Below are 16,447 nucleotides of genomic sequence, written 5' to 3' on the forward strand. Positions count from 1 at the left end.
TGCCTCAACACAAAGCCACGTATGACAAACCCATAGTTAGTATCATACTGAACGTGAAAAAGTTGAAAGCTTTTCCTCTTAAGATCTGGAACAAGACAGAGATGCCCAATTTCTTTTTTTTTTTTTTTTTGAGATGGAGTTTTGCTCTGTCACCAGGCTGGAGTGCAGTGGTGTGATCTACAACCTCCGCCTCTTGGGTTCAAGCAATTCTCCTGTTTCAGCCTCCTGAGTAGCTGGGACTACAGGCGCGTGTCACCATACCTGGCTAATTTTTGTATTTTTAGTAGAGACAGAGTTTCACCATGTTGGCCAGGGTGGTCTCAATCTCTTGACCTCGTGATCTGCCCATCTCAGCCTCCCAAACTGCTGGGATTCCAGGTGTGGCACCAGGCTAGAATGCCTACTTTCAACACTTTTATTCAGCATAATTCTGTAAGCCCTAGCCAGAGCAATTAACCAAAAGAAAGAGAAAGGGCATTCAAACTGGAAAGGAGGAAGTCGAATTGTCTCTGTTTGCAGAAGACATAAACTTATATATAGAAAACCCTATAGACTCTACCAAAAAACTGTTATAATAAACAAATTCAGTAAAGTTGCAGGATACAAAATCAACAAATAAAAATCAGTAGAATTTTATACATCACTAGCAAACTACCTGAAAAAAAGAAATCAAGAAAGCAATTACGTTTTCAAAAAAATTACCTGGGAATAAATTTAACCAAGGAGGTGAAAGATCTCTATAATGAAAATTATAAAACATTAATGGAAAAAGTTGAAGAGGACATAAATGGAAAGATAGTCTATGTTCATGGATTAAAATTAATACTGTTAAAATGTCCATGCTACAAAGTGATCTACAGATTCAATGCAATCCAGTGAAAACACCAATGACATTCTTCTTAGAAACAGAATAAATAATCCTAAAATTTGTATGGAATCATAAAAGATGCCAAAAGCCAAAGCAATTTTTAGCAAAAAGAACAAAGCTGGGGGCATCACACTCTCTGACCTCAAAATATACTACAAAGCTACAGTAACCAAAATAGCATGCTACTACCATAAAAATGGATGTAAAGACCAATAAAACAGGAGAGCATGGAAATAAATCCACGTATTTACAGCCAATTTATTTTTGACAAAGACGCCAAGAATACACACTGGTGAAGGACAGCCTCTTTGATAAATGGCGTTGTGAACACTGGATATCTACATGTCCAGGAATGAAACTAGACCCCTATCTCTCACCATATTAAAAAAATCAACTCAAAATGGGCTAAAGACTTAATATAAGACACCAAATATAAATACTAGAAGAAAAGATAGGGGAAACATTTCAGGACATTGGTCTGGGCAAGGGAAGGGTCTTTTCTATAAGACCCCAAAAGCAAAAACAGACAAATGGGATTGCATCAAACTAAAAAGTTTCTGTACAGCAAAGGCAGCAATCAACAGACTGAAGAGACAATCTACAGAATGGAAGAAAATATCTGCAAACTACACATCTGACAGGGATGAATATCCAGAATATATAAGAAACTCAAACAAAATTCAATAGCAGAGCAGAAAACACAAATAATCCAATTAAAAATAGGTAAAAGACCTGAATAGCCATTTCTTAAAAGACATACAAAGAGCCAATAGCTACATAAGAAAATGGTCAATATCACTAATCATCAGAATAATGCAAATCAATACCACACTGAGATATTACCACACCCCAATTAGAATGACTATTATCAAAAAGACAAAAAATAAATGCTGGCATGAATGTGGAGAAAGGGGAACTCCTGTACACGGCTGGTGGAATGTAAATTAGTACAGCCATTTTGGAAAACAGTATAAAAATTCCTTAAAAGATTAAAAATAGAACTATCATATGATCCAGCAATCCCACTACTGGGTATTTATCCAAAGGAAATGAAATTAGGATTTCAAAGGCATATTGGCACTCTTGTGCTTATTGTAGCACTATTCACAATAGTCAAGATACGGAATCAACCTAAATGTCCATCAATGAATGGAGGGAGAAGGAAAATGTGGAATGTATACACACACACACACACACGTATATACATATACGTGTATATATAACATATATACATATACATGTTATACACATATATGCGTATGTTATATATACATATATACGTAATATATACATATAAACACACACACACACACATATATAGTAATACTGTTTGGCCATAAAAAAAAAAAGAAATCCTGTCTTTTGTGGCAAAATGGATGAAACTGGAGGACATTAGGTCAAGTACAGAAAGACAAATACTGCACGTTCTCATATGTGGAATCTAAAAAAGTTAACCTCATAGAAGCAGAGAGTAGAACAGTACCTACTGGAGGCTTTGGAGAGTAGGGAAGAGTGGGCATGGGGAGAAATTGAACAACAGTTCAATAGGGGAATGAGTTGTGGTGTTTTACTGCACAGTTGAATGACTATGGTTAATAATATTTAATATTTCAGACAGGGTGTGGTGGCTCATGTCTGCAATTCTAGCAGTTTGGGAGGCTGGGGCGGAAGATCACTTGAGCCCAGGAGTTTGAGACCAACCTGGGCAACATGGTGAGATCCAGTCTCTACAAATATTTAAAAATGAGCCACATGTGGTGGCATGCGCCTGCAGTCCCAACTACTTAAGAGACTAGGGCAGGAGGATACCACGAGCCCAGGTGGTTGAGGCTGCAATGACTGAGCCATGATCGTGCCGCTGCACACCAGCCTGAACAAGAGAATGAGACCCTATCTCAAAAAAAATGTATATACATACACATTTTATATATACATAAAATCCTCTCTTCTAGCTATTTTGAAATACTTACATATACATATATATTTCAAGTACTATGAAATATATTAGCATATAATAATATATAATGAAATATACATTTCAAAATAGCTGGAAGAGAGGATTTTGAATGTTTTCACCACAAAGATAAATGTATGAGGTGACAGATGTGCTAAATAGTCTAATTTGATCATTACATAATGTATAAATGTATCAAAATATCTCACTGAACCCCATAAATAGGTACAATTACTAAGTGTCAATCAAAAACAAAGGCTGGGGCACGTGGTGGCTCACGCCTGTAATCCCAACACTTTGGGAGGCCAAGGCAGGTGGATCAAGAGGTCAGGAGATCAAGACCATCCTAGCTAACATGGTGAAACCCCATGTCTACTAAAAATACAAAGATTAGCTGGGTGTGGTGGCGGGCACCTGTAGTCCCAGTTACTTGGGAGGCTGAGGTAGGAGAATCACTTGAACCCGGGAGGTGGAGGTTGCAGTGAGCCGAGATCATACCACTGCACTCCAGCCTGGGCGAGAGAGCAAGACTCCGTCTCAATAAAACAAACAAAACAAAAAAACAAAAAAATAAAAAAATACAGTGGCACTGCACAAAAACCAGAAATTTTTTAAAAAAGATTTCAGCCAAGGTAGATTTTGCTTGAATCTTAATCCATTTCTAATCCTCAGGTATGTAACACTGGAGTACTGACCACAGTGGTGCTTGAATGTGATCTGGAACCTTCTTGCTCCTTGCCACTGTTCAGTCTAGGGCGGAACCAACAGTGAGATTTCCAAGTAGGTCCTTATGACGCTAAAGGACTTTAACTATCAGGGTTGTGATATCAGGTACACTAGCAGCCCCAGGCAGCTGGCTAGCCCACCACTGGGCTAGGGAAACACCCTCCAGCATGCCTCTAGCATGGACTTCAGGAGTATATGGCAACCCAAACCAGGATTCGGACCAAAATGAAGAGAAATTTCCGTTTCTTCTATGAAAGAGGATGTCAACATCTATCCTGGGAGACAGTTGTAATTAATGAGATGGCATGTGAAGAGCCCAGCATCATGTCTAGAAAATACTACGTTTCCTCACTTGTCACCATTCCTAGGGACAAAGGTAGAGGAAGAAGAGTGCATCTGGGCCCCTGCAGATGAAAGCAGTGACAACTTACATGCCAGAGAAGAAAAAGGCACATATAACCTACACACTGCGACTAGTCTCTCGAGTCCTTGAAAGGATGAGGACATGACCACCATCCACGTATCTGCCAGGGGCAGGTGGTACAGGTAGAAGCAGTAGGAGCCACTGGTTTTGATTAACTATGACTACACTGGCCCAAATGACTCAGTAGGGACAGGGATGGCCTTCTTTGAAGATCTTATCCAGGAAGCAAGGAGTCTTGGATCTAATTAATAAGGAATACTTGGCCAGGCGCGGTGGCTCACGCCTGTAATCCCAGCACTTTGGGAGGCCGAGGTGGGCAGATCACGAGGTCAGGAGATCGATACCATCCTGGCTAACACGGTGAAACCCCGTCTCTACTAAAAATACAAAAAAAAAAAATTAGCCGGGCGTGGTGATGGGCGCCTGTAGTCCCAGCTACTCGGGAGGCTGAGGCAGGAGAATGGCGTGAACCCAGGAGGAGGAGCTTGCAGTGAGCCGAGATCGCACCACTGCACTCCAGCCTGGGCGACAGAGCAAGACTCCGACTCAACAACAACAAAAAAATAATAAGGAATACTCTACTTATTGCCCGAGGAGTTTAATGATTTTAAACAGAGATGTAATATTGCAACTTACAGTTTTTTGGAACTTATGGAACATTCATTCCCTGGAGTTACTCTTGTGCAATATGGTACTGTTAAAAGCAATGCTTGTATTTAGATCTTTAAAAAATCTCTGGGAAATCCATTCATAGAATGGATAAACTAGTTTCTAATTTGTCTCATTGTCATCATGTACCAGAGGTATTAAAAAGAAAAAAGCACGCCTGGCACACTGGCTCATGCCTGTAATCCCAGCACTTTGGGAGGCCGAGGTGGGCAGATCACTTGAGATCAGGAGTTTGAGACCAGTCTGGGTAACATGGTGAAACCCCTTCTCTACCAAAAATACAAAAATTAGCCGGGGGTGGTGGCGCGTGCCTGTAGTAGATCAGTAGCTGGGATTACAGGCACCACCACACCTGGCTAATTTTGTATTTTCAGTAGAAACAGGGTTTCTCCACGAGACCAAGTCTCGTCTTTCACTCAGGCTAGAGTATAGTGGCACAATCTCAGCTCACTACAACCTCGGCCTCTAGAAGATACTACATTTCCTGAGCCCTCACTCGTCATCTCCCGGGCTCAAGCAATTCTTCTACCTCAGCCTCCCAAGTAACTGGGATTACAGGCATGTGCCACCACGCCCAGCTAATTTTTTGTAGATCTTACAACATTAGTTCTGAATTGCCAAACTAGATATTTACTCTGGGAGGTTTACTGTCATCAATACTGGGAATTTGCTAATCAATATGTGGTAATACCAGCAACCAGCTTAAGTATTTATGCCTGACCTTGTGCTAAAAGGCAATTACAAATAGCCTATATATCTACAGGAATGTCAAGGTCATTGAAAGTTTTCTGTAAATGAATACATACTTTAAGATTATAATTATATATATTTACGGACTTAAGATACAATCACTTTGGTGGGTTGGGTGCGTTGGCTCACGCCTGTAATCTCAGCACTTGGGGAAGCTAAGGCAGGCAGATCACCTGAGGTCAGGAGTTGGAGACCAGCCTGGCCAACACAGTGAAACCCCATCTCTACTAAAAATGCAGAATTAGTCCAGGAGTGGTGACAGGCACCTGTAATCCCAGCTACTCGGGAGGCTGAGTAGGGGGAATTACTTGAACCTGGGAGGCGGAGGCTGCAGTGAGCCGAGACTACGCCATTGCACTCCAGTCTGGGCAAAAAGAGCGAAACTGTGTCTCAAAAAAGGAAAAAGAAACAGTAGCACGTGTGGTATGTATGTATTAATCCAACTTTATCAGTAATCACTTCATATGCCAATGGTCTAAATGCACCAATTAAGAGACAGAGACTCTTAGAATGCCAAGACCATTTCTGCAGAAATTAACCCCTCGGAACGGGTAGCAGGCTTTTCTGATCCTGAGTACCTGAAGGACAAAGATGTCTCCAATGTCCTATCTGGAACAGGGGCAGAAAATGCTGTAGAATTGAGAGTCTGAGGACTCTACCATACCAGATAAATTAACAGAAAAAAATCCTTCCTAGCCACAAACTACACTGTCAAAGACTCCACAAAAAAGTGTCCAGAAAAACTGATCTCTGTGATAAAAAAGGATCCATCCTCAGATAAAGCATGTATTCTAAAACTAAAGAGACAAAACTTAAAAAAAAAGCAGTGGTAGGAAACACACAATCCAAAGGACCATACACTTCCCTCCCAGTGACCCACCTCACCACAGCCAGGAAGCAGGCTGTGAAGGCGGCATGCAGGCTGTGAAGGCATGGGGAAATCTGACTGAACTACTTGATTTTCTTTTTGAACTCCAGATTTAAGTTGGTGAAAGCTCACTGCGATTAGAAAGGGAAATTTTCCTAATCTTAAACATCTGAAATAACTTTTACTTCACCTAAATCACTGGTCACTGCCAAAGTAATCCCAGGAAACCCAGTGTTCCCAAAGTCTAGTGTCTGAAGCAGGACATGTTCTGTGGGCTGAGTTTTCCACACATTGAGTATTTTGGCTCTGAGTACCCTAAGGTTTATGTTCATTAAGAATATTTTAATGCTATTTAAAGATTTGGAAAAAATCTTTTAAAATAAACCTTTATTCTGACACCAAGGGTCTAAGTTATATTCCTGTATTGGCTAGTAATCACAGAAATGAAAGTGCTAGTAAATATGTTCACATACGAGAAATAGAATGAAAAGTCAGTCTATCTTATATTACGCATCAATTTACAGTATCTGCTTACGTCCAATACGATGTGATTAAACCATACAAAAAATGGAGTCTGTGGTTGTTTCTATTTTACATTTTAACTTAGTGCATAACACAAACTTCTGATCAGTCTTTGAATTTAGGTTCTACAAATATGCAGTAAAAATAGCTTCATGAGAATAAAGCCATCAACCAGAAGAATGTAACATTTTGCTGGAATTTCATTATATCTGCCATAAATATTCAAGTTGCTTGTTATAAAGTCAAATATTACATAAACCAAGTATTAGTGTGTAATGAGGGCAAAAGTATCTGAAGTTTCCAGCTACTTTAATAATTAAAAGCTTAACCACCCCCAAAATGAAAAATTCAGTTTCTTTAATGAAATCTTGTTTCTACAAGGGCTTTTAAGTAACAGACAGGATTTAACCTGAGGCTGAGTATATATGAGGAAGCTAGCTAAAATTTTACAATTTTAAGACAGCCAATTGGATTTACCACAAAAATTCAAACATACTTTTTGAAACAAAGACGACAAGGGCTCAAGTGGAGTGCAGTTATTTGATACTGTGTGTATTTAACAAATAGATATGATTTTAAATGTGTATAAAGTTTACCTGTATACTAGAATCTCCCTTTATACATTTTGCTCCTTCTATTATAGCCATGTATGAGAATCTCAGTTGATCTGGGGTCTGAATAAGACCCATTCGGTATTTTCTCATGTTCAGTAACACTTGTTTAATGTTAATATCATCTCCTTTTTCCATCTGCAAGAAAGGCAAATATCAGACAAATCTTTTGTTATTGGAACCCAGGAAACAGAATCAATGCAGGATCATTGCTAAGATTTTTTCTCTGCATTTTCTCCTCTGAAAGAACAACGATAATTTAACCCTGCAGCTATAACTGTTACATACACAGCAACTATCCCAGCCTACTCATCCCTCCCCACATCTCAACCACTCAAGTAGATAGAGGACTTTGATTCTTCAGCTGATTCACAATTGATTCCAAACCAATCATAGTAATCTCATTCCTTCTGGCCAGTCATTGGTTAAAGGAAGGATTTATAATCAGTTCTGACTAGTATAAGGACTATTTTTTTTTTTTTTTTTTAAGTCATGGCAGGAGTCATGACTTCTGCTCACTGCCCTTCCGCCTCCTTCATGTCTGCACTACAGACACGATGTCTGGATACACAGCACCCATCTAAAGATGGTGGGAAAGAGGCCAGTAAGGAAAAAATAAAGGTCCTAAAAAGAGAAAAAAAGATTTAGGCTGTATACAGGCTGGGACTGGGATTGACTGGTGCAGAAAGAATTAGCCCTTGGGGGCAGAGACAGGAACCTCAGGCGAGTAACAGTAATACTGACATTTATGGAATGCTCAGAAAACACCAGGGACTCTTCTAGTGTCCCTTAATGTATTAATTCATTGAATTCTCACAGCAACCCTGTGAAATATGTCTATCATTATCCCTAGTTTTTAAATTTAAAAAAATGAGATAAAGTATTTGTCTGAGGAGGAAGTCAGTATTACATATGAATTTATATTTGAAAAAATGAGGGGAAGAGACCTATTATTTCTGTAATATAAAGCTACCAGGAAGAAAAACATCTTCTTAGGAATCTCTAAAATCATCTTGGATACATTTCTACCAGTCATGAATAAGACGCAGTTGCAAACATGGAAATGAGATTTTTAGGTTTTTCCAAAAGTAGAAGTTAAAAGTTGAAAAACCTCAGTTCTATGATACAACATCAGTGCTTCTTCCTTGCCAGTGGAAGCAATTAAAAAAAAAAATCAATGAGATTAAAATGAGATCGCAAGAAGCACTTACCAAAACAAGACAAGTGTCTACCAGAGAGAAGGTGCCAGAGCGCCCAATGCCTGCACTACAGTGGATCACCGCAGGCCCATGGTCAGGGTTCAAGGAGCCAGATTCTCTCACTTTAAACAAGAAATTGAGAAATGAAGCTGGTGATTCAGGGACTCCAAAATCTGGCCAGGTAGTATAATGAAAGTGAGATATTGTTCTGGTTTCACCACTCTAAAAAGTGAAAATCAAGGGAGGACAAGTTAGTTCTATTTTTTTTTCTTTTAAAAAAACTACTTCAGAAAGATCATGTGTTTTGTGTAATCCTTTACAGCCATATGGGCTGTTTATACTATGATTTTTCCATTTGTTTTCTGACAATCCCATATACAAATTAGGGAAGATTTTCTTCAGTGGAAATTTGGGATGTATTAATAATAGCTAACACATACAACACTTACTATTTTGGAAGCCTGTTCTAAACACTTTCCTTATTAACTAAATCCACACAACAATCCTATTAAAACCCATTTTCCTGGTGAAAAAACTGAAACAAAGGGTAAGTAGTTTGCTCAAGGTCACACAGCTGGAACATGGCAGAACCAGGATTCGAAGCAACCTGGGGCAGCCTTTGGGTTCTCAGTTACTAATCTGTTACCATACACGTTACCAATATTTTCTTTAATTCATGCATCATGAATGGACTACTTTTTTCTATTTTAAAAAATGTCTGCCAGGCGCAACTGGCTCATGCCCATAATCCCAGCACTTTGGGAGGCCGAGGTGCGCAGATCAACTGAGGTCAGGAGTTCGAGACCAGCCTGGTCAACATGGTGAAACCCCATTTCTACTAAAAACACAAAAAATTAGCCAGGCGTGGTGGCGCGTGCTTGTAATCCCAGCTACTTGGGAAGCTGAGGCAGGAGAACTGTTTGAACCCAGGAGGTGGAAGTTGCAGTGAGCAGAGATCATGCCAGTGCACACCAGCTTGGGCACCAAGAGTGAAACTCCATTTTCAAAAAAAAAAAAAAAAATTCTACCAGTGCAATTTTACATTTTTTAACATTTTCCTTTTTATGAATTTCAGAGTTTATTTTTAAAATATAATTTCCTGTTTAACATGATTATCTGTTAGATTCTGCTACACAGGCATAGGGGAGCAACTCAAGAATTAATCTAAAGAACCAATCTTTACATTTTTAATTGGAATTGTTCCTCTAATTGTTGCCTTTCCCCATGGCAATAATTTCCAGTCCTAAAGCTGTTTATATGCTTTTGCTGATGTGCTAAAATGGTTTACCAACATGCTAAATGTTTCCTGTCTCTTAGGCCTGCCTGGCAATCACTAACGCTTCCTGGATATTCCTGATGATCTGTATTTCTAACTCATTATGAAAATGTTCTTCAGCTTTCTGCCAATTGCCTTTTGCCCCAAGGAGCACTTCTCTGCTTTATATTCTTCATTGGTGTAAATTAAGCAGTGGTCTTCCACTAATACATCTTTGCGCAATTTTTCAGTTTTATTGTAGGAGGTTTTTTTTGAGGGAGGAGGCATAGAAACAACGTAAAAAACCTTGATGTTTAATGGTGTAATAACTAAAGACTATTATTATAATATCCTGCTCCCAATAAAAATTTCCAAAATTAGAAGTTAGCTTTCACTTTAAAAATATAAATTTTTGGCTGGGCGTGGTGGCTCACATCTGTAATCCCAGCACTTTGGGAGGCCGAGGTGGGTGGATCACCTGAGGTCAGGAGTTTGAGACCAGCCTGACCAACACAGAGAAACCCCATCTCTACTAAAAATACAAACTTATCTGGGCGTGGTGGGGCATGTCTGTAATCCCAGGTACTTGGGAGGTTGAGGCAGGAGAATCGCTTGAACCTGGGAGGCAGTGGTTGCGGTAAGCCGAGATCGCGCCATTGCACTCCAGCCTGGGCAACAAGAGCAAAACTCCATCTCAAAAACAAACAAACAAACAAAAAACCCCTATTTTGCAGTAGAAATTGACTTCTACATCCCAGACTCAGTATATAAGGTATAATACTAATAAAGTACAGTGAAATAAATTTTTTAAAAAGTATATACTTTTAGTGACCTTTTAACATCCAGCATTAATAATTTCAAATACAGTACGATCCACAAGTTCTCAATATACGAAAAGCAATAAAAAATTTCTCCATTACGAATTAAAATGATCACGGTTTCTACGTTTTAAGACATTTCTTTTTAAATTAATTCTGGTAAGTGAATAAAGCCAGACTAAAGGCTATACTATTCCGTTTATATGACATTCTGGAAAAGGCAGAATCACACAGAAGCAGAAACCAGATCACTGGTTGCCAGAGGCTGGGGGTAGAGAACACGACTGACTGTACACAAGCAACACAAGAACATCTGGGGCAGGGGAGCGGTGACAGAACCGATCTACGTTTCTGCTGTGGGCAGTGGCTACGACTGAATGCACTGTCAAAAGTCACATAACTGTACACCAAAAGGAGTCAATCTTACTGTAGGTTAAAAAAAAAAAAAAAAAAAGGTAAATTTATTGCATTAAAAAAGAGAATGCAAAACATTCTAAAATAAGAAGGGTAAACTCTCGTGTCCTTTTACAGAACAGCAGGTGGGCAGTTAACAAGGCAACACTGACAGGAATGGGCTAGAGGCAGGTTCTCGACAGCGGGGGACACAGTTAACTCCAAGTCAAGTTTTCCTGTAAACGAGGTTAAGATTCTAGTGACATTAATAACCCACTTTGTTTCTTACTTGCTGTGGCCATCGGCAGGACCAGACTCAGTCTGTGTGGGCCTTTCTGTGGTCCGCTCTGAGCAGGAGCCTGCAGTGCTCTGTGGTCTCTGGCCCAGAGCTCCTATGGGGTCCTGCGTGTAATTACTTCATCATGTCCTGGCTCAAACATATGGTCGCCCTACAATCTTGGGCAATGGCTTGCTTTCTCTTTGCTTGTATGATTTTGGCTCAAGACTAGTGGTCTCAATTTTTTTCAAATTCAGGTCACACTGTCTGGGATACTGGAAGCCAGTTCCCAGAAATGCTCATGACTGTTTGTATAATAAAGTCTTCCCCACTAATAGATTTTTGAAAATCATTTGTTGTTTTTTCTCCCCCTACAGAACCAGGACTTTTTGAGAGGTTAACTTTGATTAATTTATCCTTACAGAAACAAGATTCAAAAAACACAGCTTTCCAAAATCATGTAATTCACAGTTACAAAGGACCACATGAAGGCATAAGATTAATATATTTACTACTCTGGTAGTAGAAACATTCATATGCATGACTGGATGGACCCCTTTCCCTCTTTTTCATGCAGGAAAAAAAAAAAAATGAGAGGGGGAAAAAAAAAGGGTTGCCAAAGGATACAAAGCTAAAACAAAACTCATCTTTATTCCAAACAAGGTCTGCATTTAGACTTTACAATTTTTGGCAAACTCCTTATTTTCAAAACTGCAGAAGCACCCTTTTCTTCTCCTTGGTCACCAAGTCACACTGCTTCCCCTCTGATCCCCAGCCGCTGCCCCCCAGCCCACCAAGTCACACTGCTTCCCCTCTGATCCCCAGCCGCTGCCCCCCAGCCCACCAAGTCACACTGCTTCCCCTCTGATCCCCAGCCGCTGCCCCCCAGCCCACCAAGTCACACTGCTTCCCCTCTGATCCCCAGCCGCTGCCCCCCAGCCCACCAAGTCACACTGCTTCCCCTCTGATCCCCAGCCGCTGCCCCCCAGCTTCTCGCTGCTTCACCCCACTCCCTACACACACCCGGGCTGCACCCACAATTACAGGCTGTCCTTGTCTGCAGCTGCTCCACACATGCCTGCCAAACTTTCTGTCTAAAACTTTGCATTATGTATACTACATTCTGCACAAAATGTCAGCGGCTTGCTGTTCTAAGGCAAAATCCCATTTACATTTTTAAAAGAGAATTCTAAATTTAAGGTCTTTTTATAGGGATGTCAAACTTGCATATATGAAGCCAGGATAATAACCTGTGAGTTGAGCAGGTGTAACAACAGGAATAGTTAGGCCACAGCAATTTAAGTGTATGCCCTGTTCACAGCCTTCAAATGCAAGTTAATAATCATCATAAATACATAATAAGATTATACATTTTCCAATTATAAAAAATCTATACAGCTCTATGACCCCAGGCCCAATTACTTTCACACTTTAGGTATATATGGAGGGTACCAAGATTTTGTTTCTAAAAGACTTTCACTAAGCCCCAGTTCTGTCATCTGTCAATAGGGTTAATACTACTACTTACCTTACAAAACTGTTGTAACGAACAAATGAAACAATTAATGTGAAGTGCCTGCCATATCCCTGCACATGGTAAATGCTTAACAGATACTGGGTATTTTTAAAACAACTATACTCACCAATTGCCTTTACTGTGGCCCCTAGAAAGCTCCAGTCAATTGTAAAACTCAACACATTTTCAACCTCTTCATTGGGTATTTCCTCTACACCTAAAGAGTGACAAAGTTTGTCAACCCTATGTCCTAACCAGATGTCCAATCTGTACCTTCACTATCACTGCCTTAGTTGGGTCTCTCATCAATTTTTGCCAGGGTCAGTATGTCAGTGATAAATATTTACTGACTGCAATTCATTGTGAAAGACAGATCGAACTCACCAGATGAGGAGGAGCGGCAGAAGCGGCTAGGGACAGGCTCGCATTCTAAGCAGAGAGAAAGCAATATGCAAAGGTATGCCACCCCCCCCCCAAGGAACTAACCTATTAGACAAGCCTGTCTGTTAGCATGGACTAATCCTGGATACCCGAAGGAGAGGGAGTTAGACAAGGAGGCAAGGACCAGGCTGGGCTGGGTCACGGTCTTGTGCACTGGACAGACACTTTTTTTAGTAACCAACGGGAGCTACAGAAGGATTCTTAGAGGCCGGTGGAAAGACTGTATCTGTGTTTTACAACAATCACTCAGGTGCAATGTGGTTAAAATGTACTCCGTGCAATGGCCGGGGAGTGCCAAGGCAGCAGATAACTCCCAGCCCCTTGGAAGTTAAAAACCTCATTATGGAGTCAAGATTTAGACAGAGAGAAGTACTGAACAAGCAGTAGAATGATAATATTTAAACTACTGAAAAAGTATAAAAATCACAGCTGTTAGGGATAAATGTGTCACAGATATATGTCAGGAGAGACCTAAGTAAGAAGTGGGCCACAGGGGTTACTAAGGACGTGTAGGATACAAAGGCAGAGAAGAGAGAGGACATTCTAGGTGGAATAAACTGTTTAAACGATTTTGAATCAAATCCCAGCTAAGCATCATAATAATTAGACTCTCATCTTGCTTAATCTATAGGGACAGGGAAATAGAAGACAGTCAGCATTATAACAGTATTCCTGGAACTCACTAAACATAAAGCTGGCCAACAACATTACAAAAATAGTGAAGGGCAACTAAAAAGAAAAAACTAAAAGACAAGTACTCTAGATGACCTTGTATTTTTAAAACCCCTCAAAATTATCCCTATAGCTTAAGCCACAGGCCACACTGCAGAGATGCAATCTCTTCATTCAGGGGCAAGGGTCCAAACTTTTAGCTTTAAGTAAGTCACTGTAAAGGGCTCCTGGTATGTCACTGTGCTGCTCCATTAGACTGGAGGCGGCGCAGGGCTTGCTCAGACAACAGCTTTACCTTTGGACCTGTTAATAGACATAGGTCAGACTCCCTCAGATGCACACGGGATCTCTGCACCGCGGAGACCTCAATAAAGACAGAGATCTGCGGGTTGAGGTTGGCTATCAGCCCCCTACTTCATCATCACTTTTTCTCACTCCCTTGGTTCTTTCTTTCTCTCTAAACTTATCCTTTTCAACTACTCCCCGTTTCTGTTGTCCCTTCCAATTCATTACTATTACAGAAAGGAAACTGATAAACTAAAAAGGTAATTGCGGCTCCCGCATTATGTCTTAGACGCTGTCATGATATTAACTCACTTGATCTTTAGAGCAATCCTATGTAGTAGGTACATCAACACCCTCATTTCATAGATGATAAAGCAGGTACTGTTTATCATCCATAGTGAAGTAATGTGACCCAAGTCACTCAGCAAGAGTGGCAGAGTCAGGATTTAAAGTCAGGCTATCTGATTCTACAGTTTATCTACTTAGGCAAATGTAATTCTGCCTTTCATACTGAAATGCCACTTTATCCTTCTAAAGAATAAAGAATCCCTAGTTCTAATTAAACATTATAAAGTAGAACACAAACAAATTCTTGCTATTATATTATGGTATGTTCTAAACCCAGGCCAATAAAAAGTCCAGTGATCATGTCATTGTACCACACAGTTGCTAGCAACTAAAACACGGTGGCTGGTCAACTCACATGACGGCCTCAACTCCAGAAAGATGCTTCAGAATCAGTATCTCTCTTTACAACAATTAGCATCTTTTCAAAAGGACTTATCCCCCTGTCAAAAGTTAGGAGATGGCCAGGCACAGTGGCTCACACCTGTAATCCCAGCACTTTGAGAGGCTGAGGCGGGCAGATCACCTGAAGTCAGGAGTTCGAGATCAGTCTGGCCAACATGGCGAAACCCCATCTCTACTAAAAATACAAAAAATTAGCCAGGCATGGCGGTGCACACCTGTAGTCCCAGCTACTCGGGAGGCGGAGACAGGAGAATCACTTGAACCCAGGAGGTGGAGGCTGCAATGAGCCAAGATCATGCCACTGCACTCCAGCCTGGGCAACAGAACGAGATTCTGTCTTAAAAAATAGGGGACCAGGAGAACTAATGAGTTCAGTCTGTCACTTATTAGCTAAGTAATCAGTGGAAAAAGTCCTATAACCGAATGGATTTTAACGTAACTATTCATTTTTATAATGTAAAATATGGGGATAATAAGAATATTTACACTGTCCACACTAACTGAAGACTATTGGTCAAATGATATACATGTGAAAGCATTTTGGAATCTGATAAACAAAACACAAAAATCATTTCATTTTATTATTACTTCAGTTACCATCAATTCTCAATAAGGACTGTTCCAGAAATAGGGAAACACATCTATGCCCTTCATCTAAATCAATTTTAATGCCATAAGCAAATGAGTAATTACCTGGGATAAATACCAAGAGAAGATGATTCAGAGAACTTTGAGAACCTTGTGGAAATATAGTTCTGTTTCTGGGAATGAATAATGTACAGCTCAGTCCAGTATCAAAGAGTTATTGATGTATCTCAATGCAGTTTAAGACACATGTAAATGGAAAGAGTTGGGACAAAATAAATATACTAATGAGAATTTATAAATAAATCTAAGCATTATCATTCCTAATTTTGAGCCTTTTTAGGTGACTGAAGAGACTGCATAATAAGCTTAGTTATGGATGTCATGGGAAGCTGGACAGAAGGAAAACCAGAACCTAGGCCTCACGCACACAGCATGCACCTGTGCTTACTCAATGCAGCAAAAAACACAAGTGTTTCAAGGGATCCACCATAAAAGGGATTGCCACACATCTAAAAAGCACGTGTGTATACGTGTGTGTGTGTGTATATATATATATACATATATATATATATATATATATACATATATATATATATATATATATATATCTCCCTTCTCTTTAAGGCTTTGTGTTGTTAGTGATCACTTAATTTACTTAATGGTTAACTAAAACAGTATTTCACTTAAAGACTACATACATTCCTAAAGTCATATGAGGCTAAACATTTTCCTATTTTCAAGCTATCACAGTTTCTATTAGCATCTCAGAATTACTGTCATTTCATTATTTTCTAGTTTATTCTAATTATAACACAAAGAAGGCAAAAGAGGTAAATGGCAAAAGGCGGAGAAATGCCCCAA

The 16,447-nt window shown here is 39.8% G+C and overlaps 1 protein-coding gene across 5 annotated transcripts in view; it reads right to left on the reverse strand.

Moving 5' to 3' along the window:
- Nucleotides 1-16,447, reverse strand: part of PTPN2 (protein tyrosine phosphatase non-receptor type 2) — a 98,907-nt gene that overhangs the window by 20,811 nt on the left and 61,649 nt on the right. For all 5 annotated transcript variants that reach the window (XM_050767572.1, XM_050767571.1, XM_050767570.1 and 2 more), the window contains 2 exons: nt 8,604-8,813; nt 7,378-7,530 (listed from right to left, as the gene is read on the reverse strand). In XM_050767572.1, coding sequence (XP_050623529.1) covers nt 7,378-7,530; nt 8,604-8,813 — 363 coding nt within the window. The remainder of the gene's footprint in view (nt 1-7,377; nt 7,531-8,603; nt 8,814-16,447) is intronic.

Source organism: Macaca thibetana, chromosome 18 (assembly GCF_024542745.1).
Source record: "Macaca thibetana thibetana isolate TM-01 chromosome 18, ASM2454274v1, whole genome shotgun sequence".
In the NCBI taxonomy this organism is placed as follows: Eukaryota; Metazoa; Chordata; class Mammalia; order Primates; family Cercopithecidae; genus Macaca; species Macaca thibetana.